The sequence below is a fragment of the Epinephelus lanceolatus genome, chromosome 4 (genome assembly GCF_041903045.1).
Source record: "Epinephelus lanceolatus isolate andai-2023 chromosome 4, ASM4190304v1, whole genome shotgun sequence".
In the NCBI taxonomy this organism is placed as follows: domain Eukaryota; kingdom Metazoa; phylum Chordata; class Actinopteri; order Perciformes; family Serranidae; genus Epinephelus; species Epinephelus lanceolatus.
In genome coordinates this window covers 37,020,829-37,040,279 of record NC_135737.1, presented here as the reverse complement: position 1 = coordinate 37,040,279, position 19,451 = coordinate 37,020,829, and the positions used below count along the sequence as shown (strand labels likewise).

General features: G+C 41.5%; 1 protein-coding gene across 3 annotated transcripts in view; it reads left to right on the top strand.

Annotated features, from left to right (window-relative positions):
- The first annotated feature begins 3,405 nt into the window (after positions 1–3,405).
- The window catches only part of vaspb (vasodilator stimulated phosphoprotein b), a 30,050-nt gene continuing 14,004 nt past the window's right edge, over positions 3,406–19,451 (top strand). For all 3 annotated transcript variants that reach the window (XM_033631837.2, XM_033631838.2, XM_033631836.2), the window contains exon 1: positions 3,406–3,873. In XM_033631837.2, the coding sequence (XP_033487728.1) occupies positions 3,869–3,873 (5 nt within the window). In that variant the 5' untranslated portion in view covers positions 3,406–3,868. The remainder of the gene's footprint in view (positions 3,874–19,451) is intronic.

Sequence of the window (19,451 nt, the reverse complement as noted above, 5' to 3'; positions counted from 1 at the left end):
CACAGATTTCCACTGGTCTAATGTCCATTCCTTGTGTTTCTTGGCCCAAACAAATCTCTTCTGCTTGTTGCCTCTCCTTAGCAGTGGTTTCCTAGCAGCTATTTGACCATGAAGGCCTGATTGGCGCAGTCTCTTCTTAACAGTTGTTCTAGAGATGGGTCTGCTGCTAGAACTCTGTGTGGCATTCATCTGGTCTCTGATCTGAGCTGCTGTTAACTTGCGATTTCTGAGGCTGGTGACTGGGATGAACTTATCCTCAGAAGCAGAGGTGACTCTTGGTCTTCCTTTCCTGGGTCGGTCCTCATGTGTGCCAGTTTCGTTGTAGCGCTTGATGGTTTTTGCGACTCCACTTGGGGACACATTTAAAGTTTTTGCAATTTTCCGGACTGACTGACCTTCATTTCTTAAAGTAATGATGGCCACTCCTTTTTCTTTAGTTAGCTGATTGGTTCTTGCCATAATATGAATTTTAACAGTTGTCCAATAGGGCTGTCGGCTGTGTATTAACCTGACTTCTGCACAACACAACTGATGGTCCCAACCCCATTGATAAAGCAAGAAATTCCACTAATTAACCCTGATAAGGCACACCTATGAAGTGGAAACCATTTCAGGTGACTACCTCTTGAAGCTCATGGAGAGAATGCCAAGAGTGTGCAAAGCAGTAATCAGAGCAAAGGATGGCTATTTTGAAGAAACTAGAATATAAAACATGTTTTCAGTTATTTCACCTTTTTTTGTTAAGTACATAACTCCACATGTGTTCATTCATAGTTTTGATGCCTTCAGTGAGAATCTACAATGTAAATAGTCATGAAAATAAAGAAAACGCATTGAATGAGAAGATGTGTCCAAACTTTTGGCCTGTACTGTATGTTAGAGTATTTTGTTATTTTCAGTAGTTACTTAAAGGTAGCAGCACCTCAGTTGTAAACTATGACAAGTTAACATGCGGGACCCAAACTTTTACTTAAGTGGAACAACTGGCAGCTAAATATAGGCCAAATATAGTCTGCTTAAAGTTTTAAAAACAGAAAGTATGGTCCTTGTCCGTAGATGGATTACTGAACGGGCATACCACTCAAAATGACACATAATGACAAAGGAGAGACTCAAAATGACCACAGAGAGATGCAAAGGAACTGCAAAGAGACACCAAACAACTACAAGGGAATACAAGATGGCTACAAAGAGACACAAAAACACATGAAGTCTGTGAGTCATCTTGCTCCTATGTAGCTCAGCCTCCGACTTCAGCTGCAACGCAGAGTTCATACCAAGTCAGTGAAGTAAGCTTGCTAGTATTAATGTTAACATTACCAGTTGGTTGATGTTAGACTGTTTGATCTTAATGGTAACATTACAGTTAATGAATCAGCAGCTGAGCTGGGGTTACTGTTGTGTTAACTATGAGGAGTCAAAACTCAACTTATTATGTTAATGTTAACCACGTACTAACTTTTACTTTACCGACTCCTCTTCATCCTCAGTAGGACTTAAGGCTGCTGCAGTGAGATCTCTCCATCACATTTCATCCTTGGCTACATGCTGCTCCTCTCCTGATAATAGCTGCATCTTGTCCAGTAGACACACTAATTAGCAGGGCCATGTCTTGCTTTTTGGGGGCCCAATGCAAAATCTTGTTTTATTCCCCTATTTCTTTTTTTTAGATTATTTTTTGTGGGTTTTTTGCCCTTATTTGATAGGACAGTCTAAGTGTGAAGGAGGGGATGACATACCTCAAAGGGCCATGGCCGCTGCGGCCAGGACGTAGATGTTGGGAACTGGAGGATGGCCGGCTCAAGTCCCCATCTGAACCAAATATGGAGCATTTCACCTCCTGGGCACTGCCAAGGTGTCTCTGAGCAAAGCACCGAACCCCCAACTGCTCGTGGCACCTGTCCTAGGCAGCCCCCTCGCTCTGACATCTCTCCATTTAATACATGTATAGGTCCTGTTTGTGCATGTATGTGTGTTTCAGGCCTGTGTATACATGTATATGAATAGTAAGAGAGACCTGGTTCTCACAAAACTGGGTCATCTGGCCACACAGACATGACCTCTAGTGAGAAACCTCAGTGTCATTTTTGATTGCGATCTAAATTTGAAAGCTTATTTTAATTTGTTAACAAAAAATGCATTTTATCATTTACGCCAAACTAAACATAGACTGACTCCCAGTATCTTTTAGAATTGATTTTAAAATCCTTCCTTTGGTTTTTAAGGCTCTTAATGGCACCTCCCCCTCCTATATCATAGACTCCCTATCACCTTATATCCCTCCACGAACCCTGAGACTCTCCACAGCTGCTCTTTTAACTGTTCCTAATGTCACTACAAAAACCTTTGGGGATGCTTCTTTTAGCTGCTACGTCCCAAAAATATGGAACACCCTGCCATTAAATATTAGACTTGCTGCCTCAGTGGACACGTTTTAAATGACAACTAATATTTTTAATATAATCTATAACTAGCAGCTTTCTGTTTTAATGTTCTTTAAATGTTTGTATATATGTATTTTTTTATTACGTGATTAATTATTGATTGATACATGTATTTATTCTTCTCTTTTCTCCTTGAATGAGTGCTGTATATTTGCATGGTTTTATTTCTTTGCTGTTTGTGCATGAAAGGTGCTCTATAAATAAAGTCCATTCATTCATTCTTTTACAGACTTGCCTTTATGTAATGTCATCTATTTTAGATTTTAAATGTTATTTTTTATCTGTTAATTTATTTATTTATCTTAATGAGTCTATCTTTTTGCCCTTATCGTCGTCATTCTTTTATTTGTATTTATTCATTTTTTAAAATGTATTTAATTTTATAGATATATATATATTTTTTATCCTTTTGGTCTTACTCTCATTTGCCTTTACCATGACATTTGTGGGTTTAATTTTCATGGTGTTGCACTGTATTTTTCTCGTTTTATCCAATTTGATCTTGCCTCTGTTTTGCCTGAGTTTTTGTTGTTATGTGCCCCTGAGTATTAAACTCTGTTTTTAAAGGTGCTATATAAATAAAGTTATTTTTATTATTATTATTCATGACGACAGAGTGAAAACAATGAATTTCCCCTTGGGGATTAATGAAGTATATCAAACTAAAAAAATTAAATTAATTGGGACTAGGCTTTTAATTTAAGTTTTGGGGTACTGGAGCAAGAAAATATAATATGCCTCCCTGAGATGTTGTAGCAAAAACCAGTAATGAACACATTCACGGAAATTGTGCTTACAGTTAAAGCTCTTGGGTAAATGTTTGTGTTGCTTTCCACCACCGCGTATCACATTTCCAATTTCAGTTTCAGTAGAAACACCTCTCACATTCATGCATTGGGGCTTTACGAGGAGCCCGTGAACGCACCATAGGATTGTAGCCTACTTTGAAGCTGGCGGGTTGGGCCAGACCAGACACCAATGAATTTACACAGACCTACCGACTGACCGAGGGAGCGGAAAACAAAGTCTGGCGCAGACACACGGGTCCAATCTCCAGGAACGGAGCGGTAAACCATCGCAAAGTGTGTAAAGAGAAGTTCAGGTTTCGATGTAGACCCGCTTCTCCTCGGCTTCACCTCTTTATCTGGCAGAAACCAATGTGGGATAGTGATTGGAGTTGACAAGCCCGCTCCACTACTGTATCTCCTCTCCCCCTCCTCTCCCGCTCCATACAACCAGGAAATCGTCGAGGTGTGCTTTCTTTTTACCCGCTAGTTGCTACCCCGGTTTGCGGGTGTAGATGCGCCTTTTTCCGCCGGTTTTCCTCGTTTTTTATTTCACTAGTTTGACTTTGAAAGCCGAGCTTCAGCTCTGAAGTCAGCCAAACTTGCCGACGAGGAGAGGATCTCCACTCTGGCCGAACAATGAGGTGGGTAAAGCGGCTCAAATCCCTTCATCTTCATTGTGTTTCCAGGCTACATTTCGTGTTTCGGCCACTGGTTTCACAAAGGCGACTGCTCATTTCTGACCCATAATATCTACTTGTAGTAATTGAACCCCGTTTGCAGTTTTTTCCAACACATTAAATGGCGTTTTCACTCAGAAATAACTCGAGCTTCTGGCTGTTTTGGTGTTGTTTCAACTCCAGGGGCACACATGACGCTGGGTGGCAGCTTTTTGTGACCTCTCCCAGTGGATAACTTGATGGTGTGTGTTGCATAAAGTGGTACTGAAGGCTTAGTGCTACCTGTTCAAGTGTGGCCGCCTTTGGGAGAATATTCCCAGTGTTGTGGGGTTGTCGAGCCGGTCAGATGACAAAAACATACTTATGTATGTGTTTCAAACACTGCAGCTTGTTTTGCTCCCTTGGCTTTGCAGCGGCACAGTGTAAATGTGCATGCACCTGAACTAAACCACAACCATGCAAAATGCTAAATAACCGTGATATAAAAGCCCCATAAGTGAACAACAGTGTATTCATAACTGAGGTCAAAGGTCAGGGGTAGTTTGTGGAACATGTGAAAGGGATTCAGTGTCTGGCTCAAAGGCACTTCAGCATGGTGGATTGTCCTCTATACAGGGGGCTCCTTCTGCAGCACAATGAGCACTCTGACGCCCTGCTGCCCCCCAAATCCACTTGCAGTTTGTATCATGTCACGCATTCCCACAGTCAAACATTAAATCTACACCCTCGTCTACTATTTTTCTCCCTCTGGGAATACAGAGTTTGCACAGGGACCCAAATTTCTCAGGAAAGCTCATGTCCACAAATTCCACATCCTGTTACAGCCTGTGCAGTTGGCAATTACATTCTTTGAAGCCACGACTCCGAGCTTGGGCTTTTTTCCCCCCCCTTTTTCCCCACTCCTTCACATTTAAACAGAGCAGCGCTCCACTTTTGTCAAGGAGCAACTTTTGTCATTTGAAAGCTTGGCAGATGCGGGTTAAATTCAGCAGCGGTGCAGGGCTGATAACCTGTGTGACTAGTTCTTTATCTCGAACCAATTGCGCTGCCCTTTCAGTAACAATATATCTCAGCTCAGCACATGGGTTGGTCCAGGGTTTGTATTTGTTTTGCACATAGTTCTGCACGGTAACTTTGATTACAGAAGGAACAGGAGGTGCTTGAGCTGCCAGAAGTCCTGCTACAATCACAGTAATGCATTAAAAATATCCTACTAATGAAGCCATTAAGTCAATGCAATGATCAGCAAAGATTACTTTGCAGAATACCTAGGCAGTCAAATATAAAGTTTTGCTAGCAAAGCAAAATACATAATAGAATTAATAGACCTGCTGTGTAAGAGTTACTGTCAGACACAAACACCCACACATCCCCATGACAGAACACTGGCATATAATAAAACCATTACACCACTATACCAGTATAGTACATAATTGAATTATTACACATCTCACAGTGAGATAAGCAAACTGCTTTGTTGTTTTGTCGCTCTGCTGCACTCAAAAAATACTTCCCCAACCATAAATTACTCCAGCAACTAGACTGCACCCAAAACACACAATGGAAATGGTAAAGTTTAGATGCCTTTAAAAGTGGTCTGTCCTAGCTGTTGATAGGTGACATCTGTCTTAGAAATTTTAGGTTTTACAATATCTGGATAGTGTTCCTATTGGCCCTCCATTGAGTGGTACAGGGATGAAGTTTATTTGTTGGCCAACCTGGAAGATAACACCCTGGTTCCCTGAACTAAAACACAAAGGAATTTTTCCATTGGATTTTGGATTGTTGCAGTACGGTCTGTGGCTAACAAAAGTTTGATACTTAAACATCTTCGTCATCATTACCACAACGAGGCTGTGAAGCAGTGTTTAGAGTGATGACGCTCTCTGGTCTCATTTAGCCACTTGTAAACAACCCCTTTTTTAAGACACGTAAAAGCTTAAAAAGTCATGAGTGGGATACTCTGCAAAACCTTAAATAAAAATTCTGTAAATTTATTTATTTATTGCACTTTAATCGACTCAAGATATTTTTTTGTAATTTTAGTTTTTGTGTGGCAGCTGCTGGTGCCAGTCATTGGACAGTTTTTCACTGTATTAAAGGTTTTTTATTTGTAATAAATCAGAAGAAATTCGAAAAAATAACTGGTTTTCTGATAAACTCTAAGTGCCATCATTTAATTGAAGGTGTTTGATCGTAAGTAGGAAAAAAACCCCTGTAAAATAACAATGTTTGTCCACAAAACCTTCAATGAAAACTTCTGTAAGTGTATGATTTTTGCCAGTTCATTTGAATTAGGATATGTTACTGTAGTTTTACAGTTTGTTTGGCAGCTGCTGGTGCCAGTCATTTGACCGTTTTCCAATGTATTAAAGGTATTTTATCGTAATAAATCAGAAAAACATCTGTAAAATAACAATGTTTTCTGTTAAACATTTAGTGTCATCACTTAATTGAAGGTGTTTGATCATAATCAGAAAAAAAACTGTAAAATAACAGTGTTTGTCTGCAAAAACTTTAATGAAAACTTTTATTGTAATTTATTGTTTTTGCCATTTTATTTGAATTAGGATATTTTACTGTAATTTTACAGTTTTTGTTTGGCAGCCACTGACAGTCATTTCACCTCTTTTTTGTTGTTGTTGTTTTTTACGATTTTCTTTCTTTTTACAGCGTGTTTCCTGACGAATTTTATGTTGTAGAACAAATCCTGAAGATTTCCTAAGCTTATGTTAACCACAGACCTTAGTTCAAGCTAACCAAAAACCCATTCAAAAAACCCACCCCCATTGGATTTGATACCAGGGAACCAGAAGTGCTAACATACTAACCTACTTCCGGGTTTCAGGACTCGTTCCCTGCAGCACTCTGTTGTGGCCTGAACAGTTGATGTCACCTTGCATAATAGGTAAAGACTGGAATGCAGCTCCGCTCCATGTTCATTGTCATTCGTCTCTGTGGTATGTGAATGTTGACACAGAAGTGCAGTCAGTTGGTCAAAAGTTCAACAATTTGACCCGGTTAACAAAAATGGTTTATTAATGCATCCCAACTTTTAGCTGCAGTCAGTAGAAACGTCCTGCTCACCCACTCATACAGGGTTATCTCATCCGACCACCTTCAGCGCACACCTGTTGGTTCAGAGCAGATGCTCCTAAAAGAAAATGGATGCTAAGCGCACCGCGTCAGCATTTCAGACTGTCTCATCCTTTGGTTAGGTGGCACAGGAAGTGCATCCATCTGCATAATGATTCACTGTTATTGTCAGTGGTGACTCCTGTCTCCCAGCCTGACTCACTGACTGGGTCTCTGTGACTAAAAGACCTGTCCTAACTGACACAAGCAATATGGCTGCCTCGGGCTCAAGAATTAAGGCATGTGACGTGGGCAGACAGGTGTAATGCATCTGCTTAGCACACTGTTTGCAATCTAACGAGTTCCCTGCGCTCAGTTTAGAAGCTCGACATGCCTGGAAGCGATGCCAAACAGGGCTCCTCCGCTCTACTCCTTACACTCATGCATGAGCTTTTTATTGATCAGCTTTAAAAGCAGGGAAATGGCCTCCCCCTCAGTCTCCTTTGTGTCTCGGCTCCAGCTTTTTTTCTGCCTTGGCAGTAACTGGAAAGGAATGTAGCTCTAACAGTGATCTTTGCAGTTTTTCTGTCATTTCCTCTTCCTCCATCAACTTCTTGACCTCATGTCCCAACAGGCCAGTAGCTGTTATTTAAGGCATTTAGCAATATTATTGCGTAGCTTTCCATGTAAGGATAACAAGATGGAACTCATTGGTGTTGCGATCGCAGTGTGTTCATGCCTCAGTGTTGTGTAATCTTCATGAAAGAGTGTCTGATGTGTTGGATGCTGATTTTTCATGTCTCTACTTGTCTCTTAATTCCCTTGCACAGTCGTTTGAAGTCTGATATCAGTGGCAGACTATAAACAGACTTCAGGTTGCGTACAATGAATACTACACCCTAAAATCTATCTATGATTCAGAATAATATGTAAAGAAATACATGTCTACACCTACAGTTTTCTTAACCGACAGCTAATTTCTGACTCACCGTCATTGTCCTTTGCAAACTGTATCCTAATACACGGGAGACATTCTGCATACCATACTGTTAACATAATGCAGCCTTTTTAAATATGTATTTCAACCAGAGAGACGTCCTAATATCCACACTTACCTCTGCAGCACAGAAGCAGTAGCAGTTTAAGGTGATTGAGACGTGCTTGTGGGAACTCTTATCCATGAGCGATTGAGAATAATGGCTTTTTTAATGCTCCAAAAAGAGTTGCATGTTGATATTCACTTCAAAAAACTCGCTGTACAGTTGGTGTGACAAAAGCCTGTATGCTCTTGCCTTGTGAGTTTGTCTCCCACAACACCCAATCGCCGCAACCCCCTCCCCTGAACCACTTTACCCCTCTGGGTCCTCCCACCTCTCATACTCATAAATAGGCTATTATGCTGGTCTGCCCCTTGGATTAGACACTTTGCTACAGGAGTTGCTCAACATACAAAACCTACTATTGTCTACTTGGCAACAAATCCAGTTTCCTTAGTGGTGGCTGGCCTTTTTCTTCTTCATTTGTGCCGTTGTGTTATGTTAGGCTGTTATGTTGTTGCTGTATGGTATTGTTTTTTCTATGATCACTTATTTTTAAACTTGACCTTTACACTAACTAGCCTGTTGATCAAGCCTTGCCCATTATTAAGTAGTAGGTGTTTTGAAAGTGAATCTTGTGTCGCAGGAAATTAAGTCAGTACATGTGAAGATGGTGTAAATCGCCTGCAGTGAGTATTATAGATACAGTCTTTTGTCATGGTATGGTGCATTGATTTAAAATGGATCAACAATTCTGATAATCTATAAATCATGTAATTTATTTACCAGAAGAAAACGACAAACGTTTCTCAGTTCAAGCCTCTCAAATATAAAATAATGCTGCTTTTCTGTTTTATATATCTTGGCAAATTGGATATCTTTAAGTTTTGGATTGTTGGTCTGATAAAACAAGCAATTTAAAGACATCACTGTGGGCTTTTAGTACTTAAAATAAACAAGTACTGGATTAATCAAAAATAATTGATCTATAAATTGTTAAAAAAAGAAAATAATTGTCAGCTGCACCCCTTCAGTGATATACATATTCCAGGAACTCAAATTAAGAAACCTATCATGGATAAAATAACCAGATTGGACTGCATCTGCTTATGGATATTGCAGTAATTAACTACCTAGCAAAACATGGTTCATCATCAAATTTATGTGGATGTTGTGTAAATCCAATATGGCCGTAAAGCAGCCCCCATTGACTGGTTAAATACACCCATAGATATCAAATGGATACCTACCTTGTTCTAATGGTATGGCAAAGATCTCTGACAGTCAGTATGTTTACGTGGACAGTTTAATTCCACTTTCATTCGGAATGAAAGGCCATTCCGATTAAAAGTGGTCATGTAAACGGTCATTCCTGTTGAAAATGAAATCCGATTAAAGGGGGTGGTTTACTCCGTTTGTCATTCCGAATGAAGGAATTTTGTGTACATGTAAACGCTCATTCCTCTTTAAGTTCATTCCAGTCTTTCTGCGCATGCTTGTTTCCTTGCCCTTCTGGCGCAATGACGTATATAGCGCACATAGCAACGTGCTGAGATAGAGCAATTGGACTCATTGCACTCACCGGTTTCCATATGCCAAAGCGCGGTCTTCTATCTCCCTTCTTCAACCTTCTACCTCCCTTCTCCTCCTCAACAGACAAAGCATTAGCAGAACAAGGTTGTTGTCGTACTGCTGCTTCAAGAATATAAGCAAAACAAGCCCGAAAAAGGCACTAAGAACGGCATCGTCAAGCATCTAGCGGAGCGAGGACTAAAGTGTTTTCTTCTGGTAAATATAAACACGTAACATCTGCCCCGGCCCCTATCCAATCAGAAACCTTTCCTGCCCCAAACCTTGCGCAGACCCAAATAAAGGCAATTAAACTGATCTCCCGTGTAAACCCTCATTCTGAATGAATATTTCTCATGTAAACTACCTGGAAGAACTTTAATTCCGAATGATTTCATTCAGATTTATTTCATTCTGAATGAGAAGCCATCATGTAACCGCACCCATTGTCTAAGGATATTGTCATTTCTCCCAACCCTAAGAAGTAAACCAGGTCCTTCTAATGCCAAAGTTGTTGCTGATAAAGGTGCAAAACTCAAAGCAAATATTTCTTTGGAGACTGACCGTTGTGCCGATACATATAAGCATGGCTTGAATCATAGGGAACTACCTCCATTTGTTGGGTGTTAGGGTCCATTACAAGCAGAATATATTGACCTGGTACTCACGCTCACTTCATTAATTCTGCCTGACACTGTGTTTAGGTGATGTTTGCAGATTTCTTGCTTTGAGGGAGTAGATTTTGTCTGGTTTTGCTTTGACCAGTTAGCAGCAAGTGATGTATCTGTTTGCTGAGGTCTTTTTCTGTCATCGTGGAAGCTGTGGTCATGGTTACCCGAAGCAGTTATCTAAGAGGAGATGTTGATTTAAGAGTCGTAATGTCTGTTAGTTGGCATGGAATAATCTGTACAGCTGCCTTGATCTCATCCAGCTGCTTGTGGCAATTTTGCTGCCCATTCTTTGGATGCAGTTTTTTGACGAATGAAGCAAGGTGGCTAGAAATAAAGACGGATGACACCACCGTTCTTCATCTCTTCTACAAAGCTCTGACTGGACAATTGTCTCTCTTTCAGTGGGCACAACACCAGACATTTGAATCACTGAGATGTTTCAGAGATCTGACACCAGGCTAAAAATAAAAGGGTTTTTGGATTTCAGTATTTTAGCATGTATGTCTCATCTTCTAGCCGTCACCAGTGTGAACCCGAGCAGAACAAAGAGCTCTACAGTAGGATGAAGTTACAGACACATCTACAAATCCATTGGTCGTTTTGCATTAGTCAGACCGAGTGACCTCATCCCAGCTGATGGAGAGCCTGGGTCTAACAACGTAGTGAAACCCAAGCTTGTTGTGGGTAGAAATGCTATAGTGATATACTGTATGGTCAGCACTGCTAATGGGCACAAAGATACATCAGGTTCATCAGGGGTCTGCTGCCTAATGGAGTGTAATGGATGCCAGTTAGTATAAAAACTGCTTTATGCTGTCAGCCATCTTAAACAGATCTTAAGATCTGACCATCTGTCAGATGGTCAGATCTTAACTTCACTTATCTGATGGTGATAGTGATTGCTGATACACAAAGGCTGCATTAGATAAAACGGTATTGGAGGAAACTCAGCAGGTGATTTGCCGGGGAGCAGTTTCCTTACATTACCATTAGGCACCACTTAGATTCTGGGTTGTAAAGGAAAGATAATATTGTCCCAGGAGAGTTTGACCAGATAAGGGTTTATAAGTTAACAGAAAAGGAGAACCTGTTTTGTCTTCTTCAGTTAAAGACTGAACCATTTCATGCATGGCTGACACTTTTTTTTTCTTTGCGTGATTAGTGATGCACATAATCTTGTTTACAGAAACCATTCTCATTGTTGTGGGTGCTGCATGACGCTCCCACTCTGTCTCTTTCTAACTATTCTGTCTAAGTGGTATTCGTAAGGTGCAAGTTTCATTCAGGGACTCGATGTTAAGGTCAGCTGAGAGGTCAAAAGAGGACTGTCCTTTCGTTGAGTCATCTGTTAAAATAGTTAATGCTCAACACTTAGTCATGGGTGAATATTGGCCTGAATGTAACTTCTGCTGTTTTGTTTGTACATAGTTCCAGTCAGTACATGGATTAACATCACTATGCCAACCAGCCAGTTTATAGGTCTGTCTTTTTCATTATTCTTAACTTAGTAGTGCAAAGACATATTGGATATTAACCTCAATTATTTTGCTGACCTCTACATTGCCCGTTGTGTTCAGGCTACATGTATCTTTGTTAACATGAGAATGTGACCCAACGTGATGCCAGAATAAACACAAGAGTTTTCCCGTCCGTTATAAGATTTGGGCGCAAAGATTCTCTGTTTTTTGTTTCTCTCCACCCGCACCTACTTGTGCAGCCCGAAGAAGAATAAAACAACACTTGAAAGGTGACTTTGCAGGTGCACTTTTGGAGTGGAAGATGCTAGAGATGTTATGTTGTTATTATGTCAATGGCAAAAAAATGGTCTTAAAGTGAGAACAATATTGTTTATTGCAGCTTTTTTCTGGTAGCAGACCTAGCCGTTATTGGCAGCAGAGCTTTCACATGTGAGAAGAAAAAGAAGTGTATTTCAAGGCTTCAGACTCTATTACAGTTTGTTTGCCATCATCATAAACTTGGTTTCCTTGCTGATTAATTTATCTCAGCTGGTGTAATGCATTGTACGGCTATGATCCAGGTAGCCACTATCTGCAAAGTAGACTAACGTAAGGTCAAAGTCTACACTGTCGGCTGCTCTGTGTCAGTGAGAGGCAGGAAATATGATTAGGTGTTGGCCCATTGTTTTTAACAACTTATCAGTCTTTTCTCATCTATGGGCTCAGAGCTGAGTGAAGATTTTCCTCAGTAGTGTTTAGGAAAGAGTGTACAAGTCAGGGCAGCTGAGTAAGAAGGAGGTTGTCTCAGTTAATTGTTCTTCTCCAGAGAAGTGGGCCGGCCTCCTCCTCGGCCTGAGTCGAGGAAGATATGCTCCAACCTGTAAAAGGAATTGAGCTCGGTAAGGAGGACAGAGGTGAGATGGTTCCAAATATGGGCATTGAGTGTGCCAGGAGTGCCTCGCTACCCCCCTGTCCACACACACACACACACACAACTGCCCCACACTGCCTCACAAGCAGGAAGGAATTCATCTCCACTCTTGAAGTGGTCACAAAACAAAATGAAAGTTCCTGGCCAAACGTCTATTCAACTTTTCCACAATGCTGGATAAACGATGCCAGGCAAAGGATGACTCAGCGCTCAAAGAATGCTGAGGGGTTTTCTTGGTAGAGGAGGTTCAGCCGAAGATGTCTGACTCCATTCAGACAGAGATATTAAAAAAGAAGAGTGTAAGAATAGCTGAGATAGCCTGGATGCCTGTTTCTGTGTGGCTGACTCGTGGAGGCAGAAAGCAGTAGCCTGCAGCAAATGTGTGTGTGTGTGTGTCTTTTTGTGTGCTTCAGCAGCATGCAAGGACCTGTGTGAGTAGAAACAGGCATGAGGGGAACGACAAAGAAAAGGGGGAGTCAGGTTAGCAGAGATCTCCTTTTCCAGCCATAACCTTAGTCTTAAGTCCTTTCATTTTTAGGGCCTGAGCACCAACTGGTGCAACGACCCTATTGAAGTCACTATGATAATTACCTGTCCAAATGAATCACATTTTTTGCTTTAAGTTATTTAGTTGGATCACTGTTGGATATTTCACTAAGAAGAAAGCCTCTCTGTTTCTTTCATATATTAGAACAGCAGAATCCTCTGAATAATTTGCATTTGAGTTTAGATTCTGGTTTGTGTTTTATATTTGAAGCAAACAAGCTGCATCAACGGGGAGTTTATTCTCAAGTCTGGGCGTCGGGCTACATATTAACATTTATGGGACAGCTGGCTCTCACGACTCAACAGGAACTGCACTTTGCAGTTTGACAGCTTATCTTGAACTACTTTTACAGTCCGTTACAGTGACTGATTATTGACACGAGAAACAAACAGGTTGGATGATGTATGTTGTTCAGAGAGAGTAATTTGGGCCCAACTTAACATCACTGGCAGCCCGTTTACATGGCCCGAGGGTGGTTTGAGGACAGTGTACTGTCAGATGTCCATGCCAGCATCAACAGGCTATTGTGTGAGCTTTCCATGTCCGAGTCAGCACCAGAGGTCAAGTACTTTACCACCATCATGACCTCGATCCAGCACGTGCAGTGAGGCAGCAAAATAATTACTTCAAAGGAAAATTCGGTCTCCTGCGATATGGAAATGAGTAACAAGCAAATGCAGTGATGCCACACCAGATGAAGCGTGCAGCCCGGGTTTGAGAATATTGTGCATTCAGATACTGTCACATGCTGGGTTTGCCCATATTGCCTCTTTGCAGCCGACACTTCCTTCTTTCACTTCTCTCTGCAGTCTGTGTGTCTGTCTCGAACGTGACTTTCCCATGTGTGCCTCGTTTCGACTATCCAGGTGCTGGGGTGGAAAGGGAAAGTTTCACTTATCACTTAAGAATGAGTTCTCACTATGTATATATCCACCATAACATAAACCAATCCTGTGAAGTCCCAGGTTTCATTTTCTCACATCCAAAAAAAAAATAGCTTTTAGTCGACCATAGCATTAAAAAACACAGTGAAATTTACCTGTATATTGTTGCTGGAAAACATTATATATAACATTGTTCTTCTACACATTATATAGATGCTTTTTGTCATATCAGTATTTACCATGTGTGACTATCATCTGTGAAATGTGGTCTCTATTTTTATCAAGCGGTGAAGGAGGGGGAGGAAGTGGTTAAACACAGACATTACACACTATTTAGTGACTTATTTTCGTTTCCTGTCTGGTTTTAATGTGACGCTTTACTGTAGCAGAAGAAGAAGAAAAAAAGGTAATGATTCACTGTTCATTCATCGAGGGTGCAGCACAGCCACCTATGGTTTACTAATTCAAGTGTATCACCTGTTTCTCAGCTTATGTTTCATATTTGGCAGTGAGTGTGTGTGTGTGTGTGTGTGTGTGTGTGTGTGTGTGTGTGTGTGTGTGTGAATCAATTATCGACGCTGTGAAAATACATTCCTCTATTGATGAGACTTGAAGCTGCATCGTTCGATTGCACGAGCTTGTCAAGTGTTGCGAGTTACTCCTGCAGGTTTCAGTCTTCCCTGTTGTCTCTTTACCACAGAGAAAGACACTTATTCCTGGAGGCAAGACTACCTCAGAAAGCCAAAGTGAGCATCATTAAAAAATGATAGTTGGCTGTAGTTGTGAGGGCAAAAAAGGCTTTTTATATAGTGGTATTATGAGCTCCTGGAGGAGAAAGAGGTCTGATGAATTAGGAGGGACAGTGAGGCAGGAGTGGACACAGAGACAAATGCCATTACTCTACTTAGTGTCTAGACAACACTGTAACTTCAGTGTATCTTGTCTCAGCTGAATGTACTCTTTCCATTTTCGCTGTACCTTAGGCCTTCTTATCCCTGCACCAGACATAGATGTGAACTGTAGTATTATGTAATGTATATGTCTCTGCATTAATGCCACCAAAGAGGCATCTCTCGACAGATCTTGGTGCTTCATCATTTGATTAGGAGAGAATGATGAGGAAATGGAGAGGAGTGGCAGAGGAGCGTGGTGGGAGGGTCAGGTAAATGGAGGAGGAGGAGGAGGGAAGAGACAGAGCCACTGGGCCTGACTGTACTTGCCAGCACATTTGGGGAAAAGCTCTGAGAGCACAGCCATATACAGACATTTCCAAGAGAACTTATGCCCCGGCCGTGCACTGCGGTTTCCTGTTAACCCCTTACTGACCGAGAAACCGCAGAAGGATGAGGAACTCACTGGGGCTGTGATAATGACAAGTGAGGACAGACAGTTTTTAAGTGCTTTTCAAAGTGTAGGTGGAATTTGAATATCATCTTGGCAATCAGTCTCTGTCCTCTGCTGTATTGAGCAAGTCCTTTGCTTGAGGTATTTGGTGGCTCAAATCCCTCCCAGAGCATCAGCCAGTGACCTATTTGTGCTTAAGAGAAAACCTCTTAAGCCAACTAAGTGACCAGTTGACTTAGCTTTACGGCCAGCATCAGGTCCTCACTAGTGGAGTGGTGGTCCGTGTCCGAGAAGGACAGGAATAGTTTATGGCAGCGCCTGTCACGGTTTATTCCAGTACCAAAACTCCAGTCCAGACAAACCCAACTGTGAGTCCTCTGCAGCCTGTTATATTCAGCGGACTGGGTCAACACATGGACACGTGTTGGCAGGTTGACAGGTGCGAGGGTGCGCACGAGTCCTCGTCTTTATGTGCATGGGCCACACACGCTTTTAGCGTCTCGGTGTCCGTAGTTCTATCAATAATGCAGCTGCTCACTCTCAGTCTCACTCCCGAGCCCTCGCTTTCTCTGCCATTAAATATGCATCCATTTCCCAGTCCGGAGTCTCTGTCCCCTCCCAGTTCCCATAAGCCCTCTCTGCCCCGCACATCAACAGCATGCTTGATGCAGATGAGATCAGAGAACGCTGCAGTATTTATCCATCCAGCCCGAGGTGGCTTTAACCTGCTTCAAGTGGCCGCTGAGTGTGGATTTAAGTCCACTGTCAACGTTAAGCCTGTTTCTAGAGGGCCTTGTCTTCCTTCCAAAAAGCTTGTCTCAATTCGCTGTTGTTCAAATAGTTAGTGACTTAGTTTTCAAGTGTAGTTTTCGTTCAAGTTCAAATATTAAAACCACAGATCCCAGATATTACAGTAACAACCCACAGGGCTGTGGCTTTGACAGACCTCCCAAAACTGAGAATCAAAGATTATAACTCTGTGAAAAAAAGGAACTGATTTCAAATCAGTTAAGTATTGCTTTTATTAAATTATTGCACACCTTAAGGATATAACTTGGCAAAAGAGACACCCAAATATTACAATATTTTTGTCCAAATACCTCAATATTGACTCAGTACTTCGAACCTGTCCAAACATGGTCCAAGATAAGATCCCACCTCATACAAGCCTTTCCCCTGATAGCTTTTGTCATGCAGAGGAAGCTAAGACTGACCATTAAAAAATGCTGACACAAATATGGTAAAATAGAAACACGTTAATTGCTACCTGATTTATTTTGTCACACTTAAGTTACGTGCTGGATATCTGCAGCAATCTTTGTAGCTACACGTTGCCAAAAAGCACTGAGGAGAGGAAGGTATGATGAAAGTTTGGACTAACATTTACTGTGGGCACACTCATAATAAGACGTGCCAAATAACACAATTGGCGGAAGGTGTTTTGAAGTTTATATAACACACTTTTCTGTGATTGACAGCGAATCCCAGAGTGTTCTGATGTGTTTTGAAATGTTAACTACTTGCAGGATAATATAGGACCCACATGTGTGTGTGTGTGTGCATATCGATTGTTCAGGCTGAGGCAGTCCTTATTTGGCAGTGTTGGCAGCAGGAAGTGGGCTGTGGCTTTGGTGCTGTGTCACAGGAAGAAGCAGATTGTATCACGGGCGGGACAGATGGAGGGAGAGGGGGAGAGGTGGAAGACATGGATTAGGGGACTATAGGGAGAGCACGGGGGGTAAATAAGGAGAGGAAGGGGAGGTATGGTTAAAAAATGGGATTGACAGTCAGCCACCTTTGTTCCTCTTCTGTCTGTATTTTTTTGTGGTATTCAATTCTACAGTGAATGATTTGATTATCACTATTAGATCTCAGTGTCTGAAATGCAAATATGTATGCACGCTGTCTGCAGCCTCTAACACTGCTACCTAAACCTGCATATGTGCAGGCATTCCTCTGTGTGTCGTAACTTATGTGTATTCCGCCTGCATGGCGCTATAAATAAATGTTTTGTCACTGATCTCGCGTGTTTTCTTGCAAAGTGTGTGGAGGTGGAGGTTGATGTAGAGCAGGTGGAAGATTCCAGAGCCTCGTCCCTTTGGCAGAGCTCGACACAACTTCCCGTCTTTGTCAGTCTCCATTGTTGTCTCGCGGCAAACTAATCTATTTAACTATTCTAAAGTCAACACTTTGCTGCGTTCACTCTCTTGGTCTTTCACTTCTTACCGCTTGTATAATGTCAAAACATATTGTTTTGACATAAGAGGTCCTGATCTTTGATCTGTGTGCCAAAGCACTGTATAAATTTCAGGAACTCCATCATCAGCAACACTCAACATGTAAACAAGTTATACTCTGTGATCCATCAGATGTATGTTTGTATCCATGCACACCTTTAAAAGCACTGTTGTGACAGTGTGAGATCTGGAGAGGATGCCTGGATGTTTGTCCATCCGGTTCCTCCTCACCTCCCCTTGTGTTTGCTTCTTCCTTCCAGCTGCAGTCCACACTACACATTACATCATGTTAATTAGCCTGAAATCTGATAATAATTTCAGCTCTTTCATACTTGTACACAAGTAGATAACATGTTGGGCTCACCAGCTCTTAGATCGAGTACATAACCTGTCACTCATAGGCCCAATAGATAAGATGTGCTGCAGCATGCTGTAGATATGGCTTTGAAGATTTGTGATCTCTGTAGATCTTCAGACTTGTCACCAGGAAAAAAAAGAAGTCAAATGTTTGTGGTAGCGCCTGAGAGATCTTTGATCACCCCTTTTTTTTTAGCTGACTGTGCAGTCACCACCACAGACCCCTGTGGTTTTATTTTTGTCACTACCGCTTTATGGTTTGTGGTTGCTAGTATGTTCTGCTTTAATGTACACACTTTGTGCAGAAGCGTCTTTTTGTTCTTCATGGCTGCATGTACTGTAGATCGATACCGTATGTCTTGTGCGGGAATGATGCACCTTTCAGCTGGGGCTGGACAATACGGACCAAAATTTGTGTCTCAGTATTTTTCAGACTGAGTGGAAATACACTATATAGCTCAGTATTTTCTACAAAGTGGGCTAAATGTTCAGTTGTCAGTAGGGCTGCCACGATTAGTCGACTAATCGATGACTAATCGACTATTAAAATAATCGGTGACTATTTTAGTAGTCGACTAATCAGTTTGAGTCATTTTTCATCATAGAAAAGTACTATAAAAGTATCCCAAAATACTCTTATTGCAGCTTCTTACGTTCAGATATTGGCAGCTTTACACACTCTCCCGTGACAGTGAACTAAAACCCTTTGGCATAAGTATGAAACAAGACATTAGATGACGTAATTTGGGGGTTTGGGTGAGACAGGCCGACATTTTTCAACATTTTAACACATTTTTTGATGAAATGATTAGTCGACTAATCGAAGAAATAATCGACAGATTAGTCGACAATGAAAATAATCGTTAGTGGCAGCCCTAGTTGTCAGTCAAAGCTGCATGTGAGATGCCACAAGCACCTTAAATTTAACAGACTGTGGTCAAAATAAAATGTAAAGACAGGGTTTCCTTCCCTGTTGACAAATTTACACCTGCACAACATATGAATAAAATATATATATATTTTTTTAAAAAAAATAAGCAGGACTGTACATTAACCTTTTAAGGGCACAGAACGGTCAGTCGCCCATCCCGCCGCCGGCTCACCATCACAGGATAGACTACAACTACCAAGTAAAGTAACGATGTGCTATCAATTTACCTCACCTCTGTCTCACACCAATTGCACAGCTGTATCACACGGATGCTACTGCAGTAATTATAATTTCATTCATTACACAGACTGATTAATTCAACAATAATAACATTCATTCATTTTCTGTAACCGCTTCGCCTGTTAAGGGTCGCGGGGGGCTGGATCCCAGCTGACACTGACCCTTGACAGGTCGCCAGAGACGGGGCTGACACATAGAGACAGACAACCATTCACACTCACTTTCACACCAACGGGCAATTTAGAGTCTCCACTTTGGATTG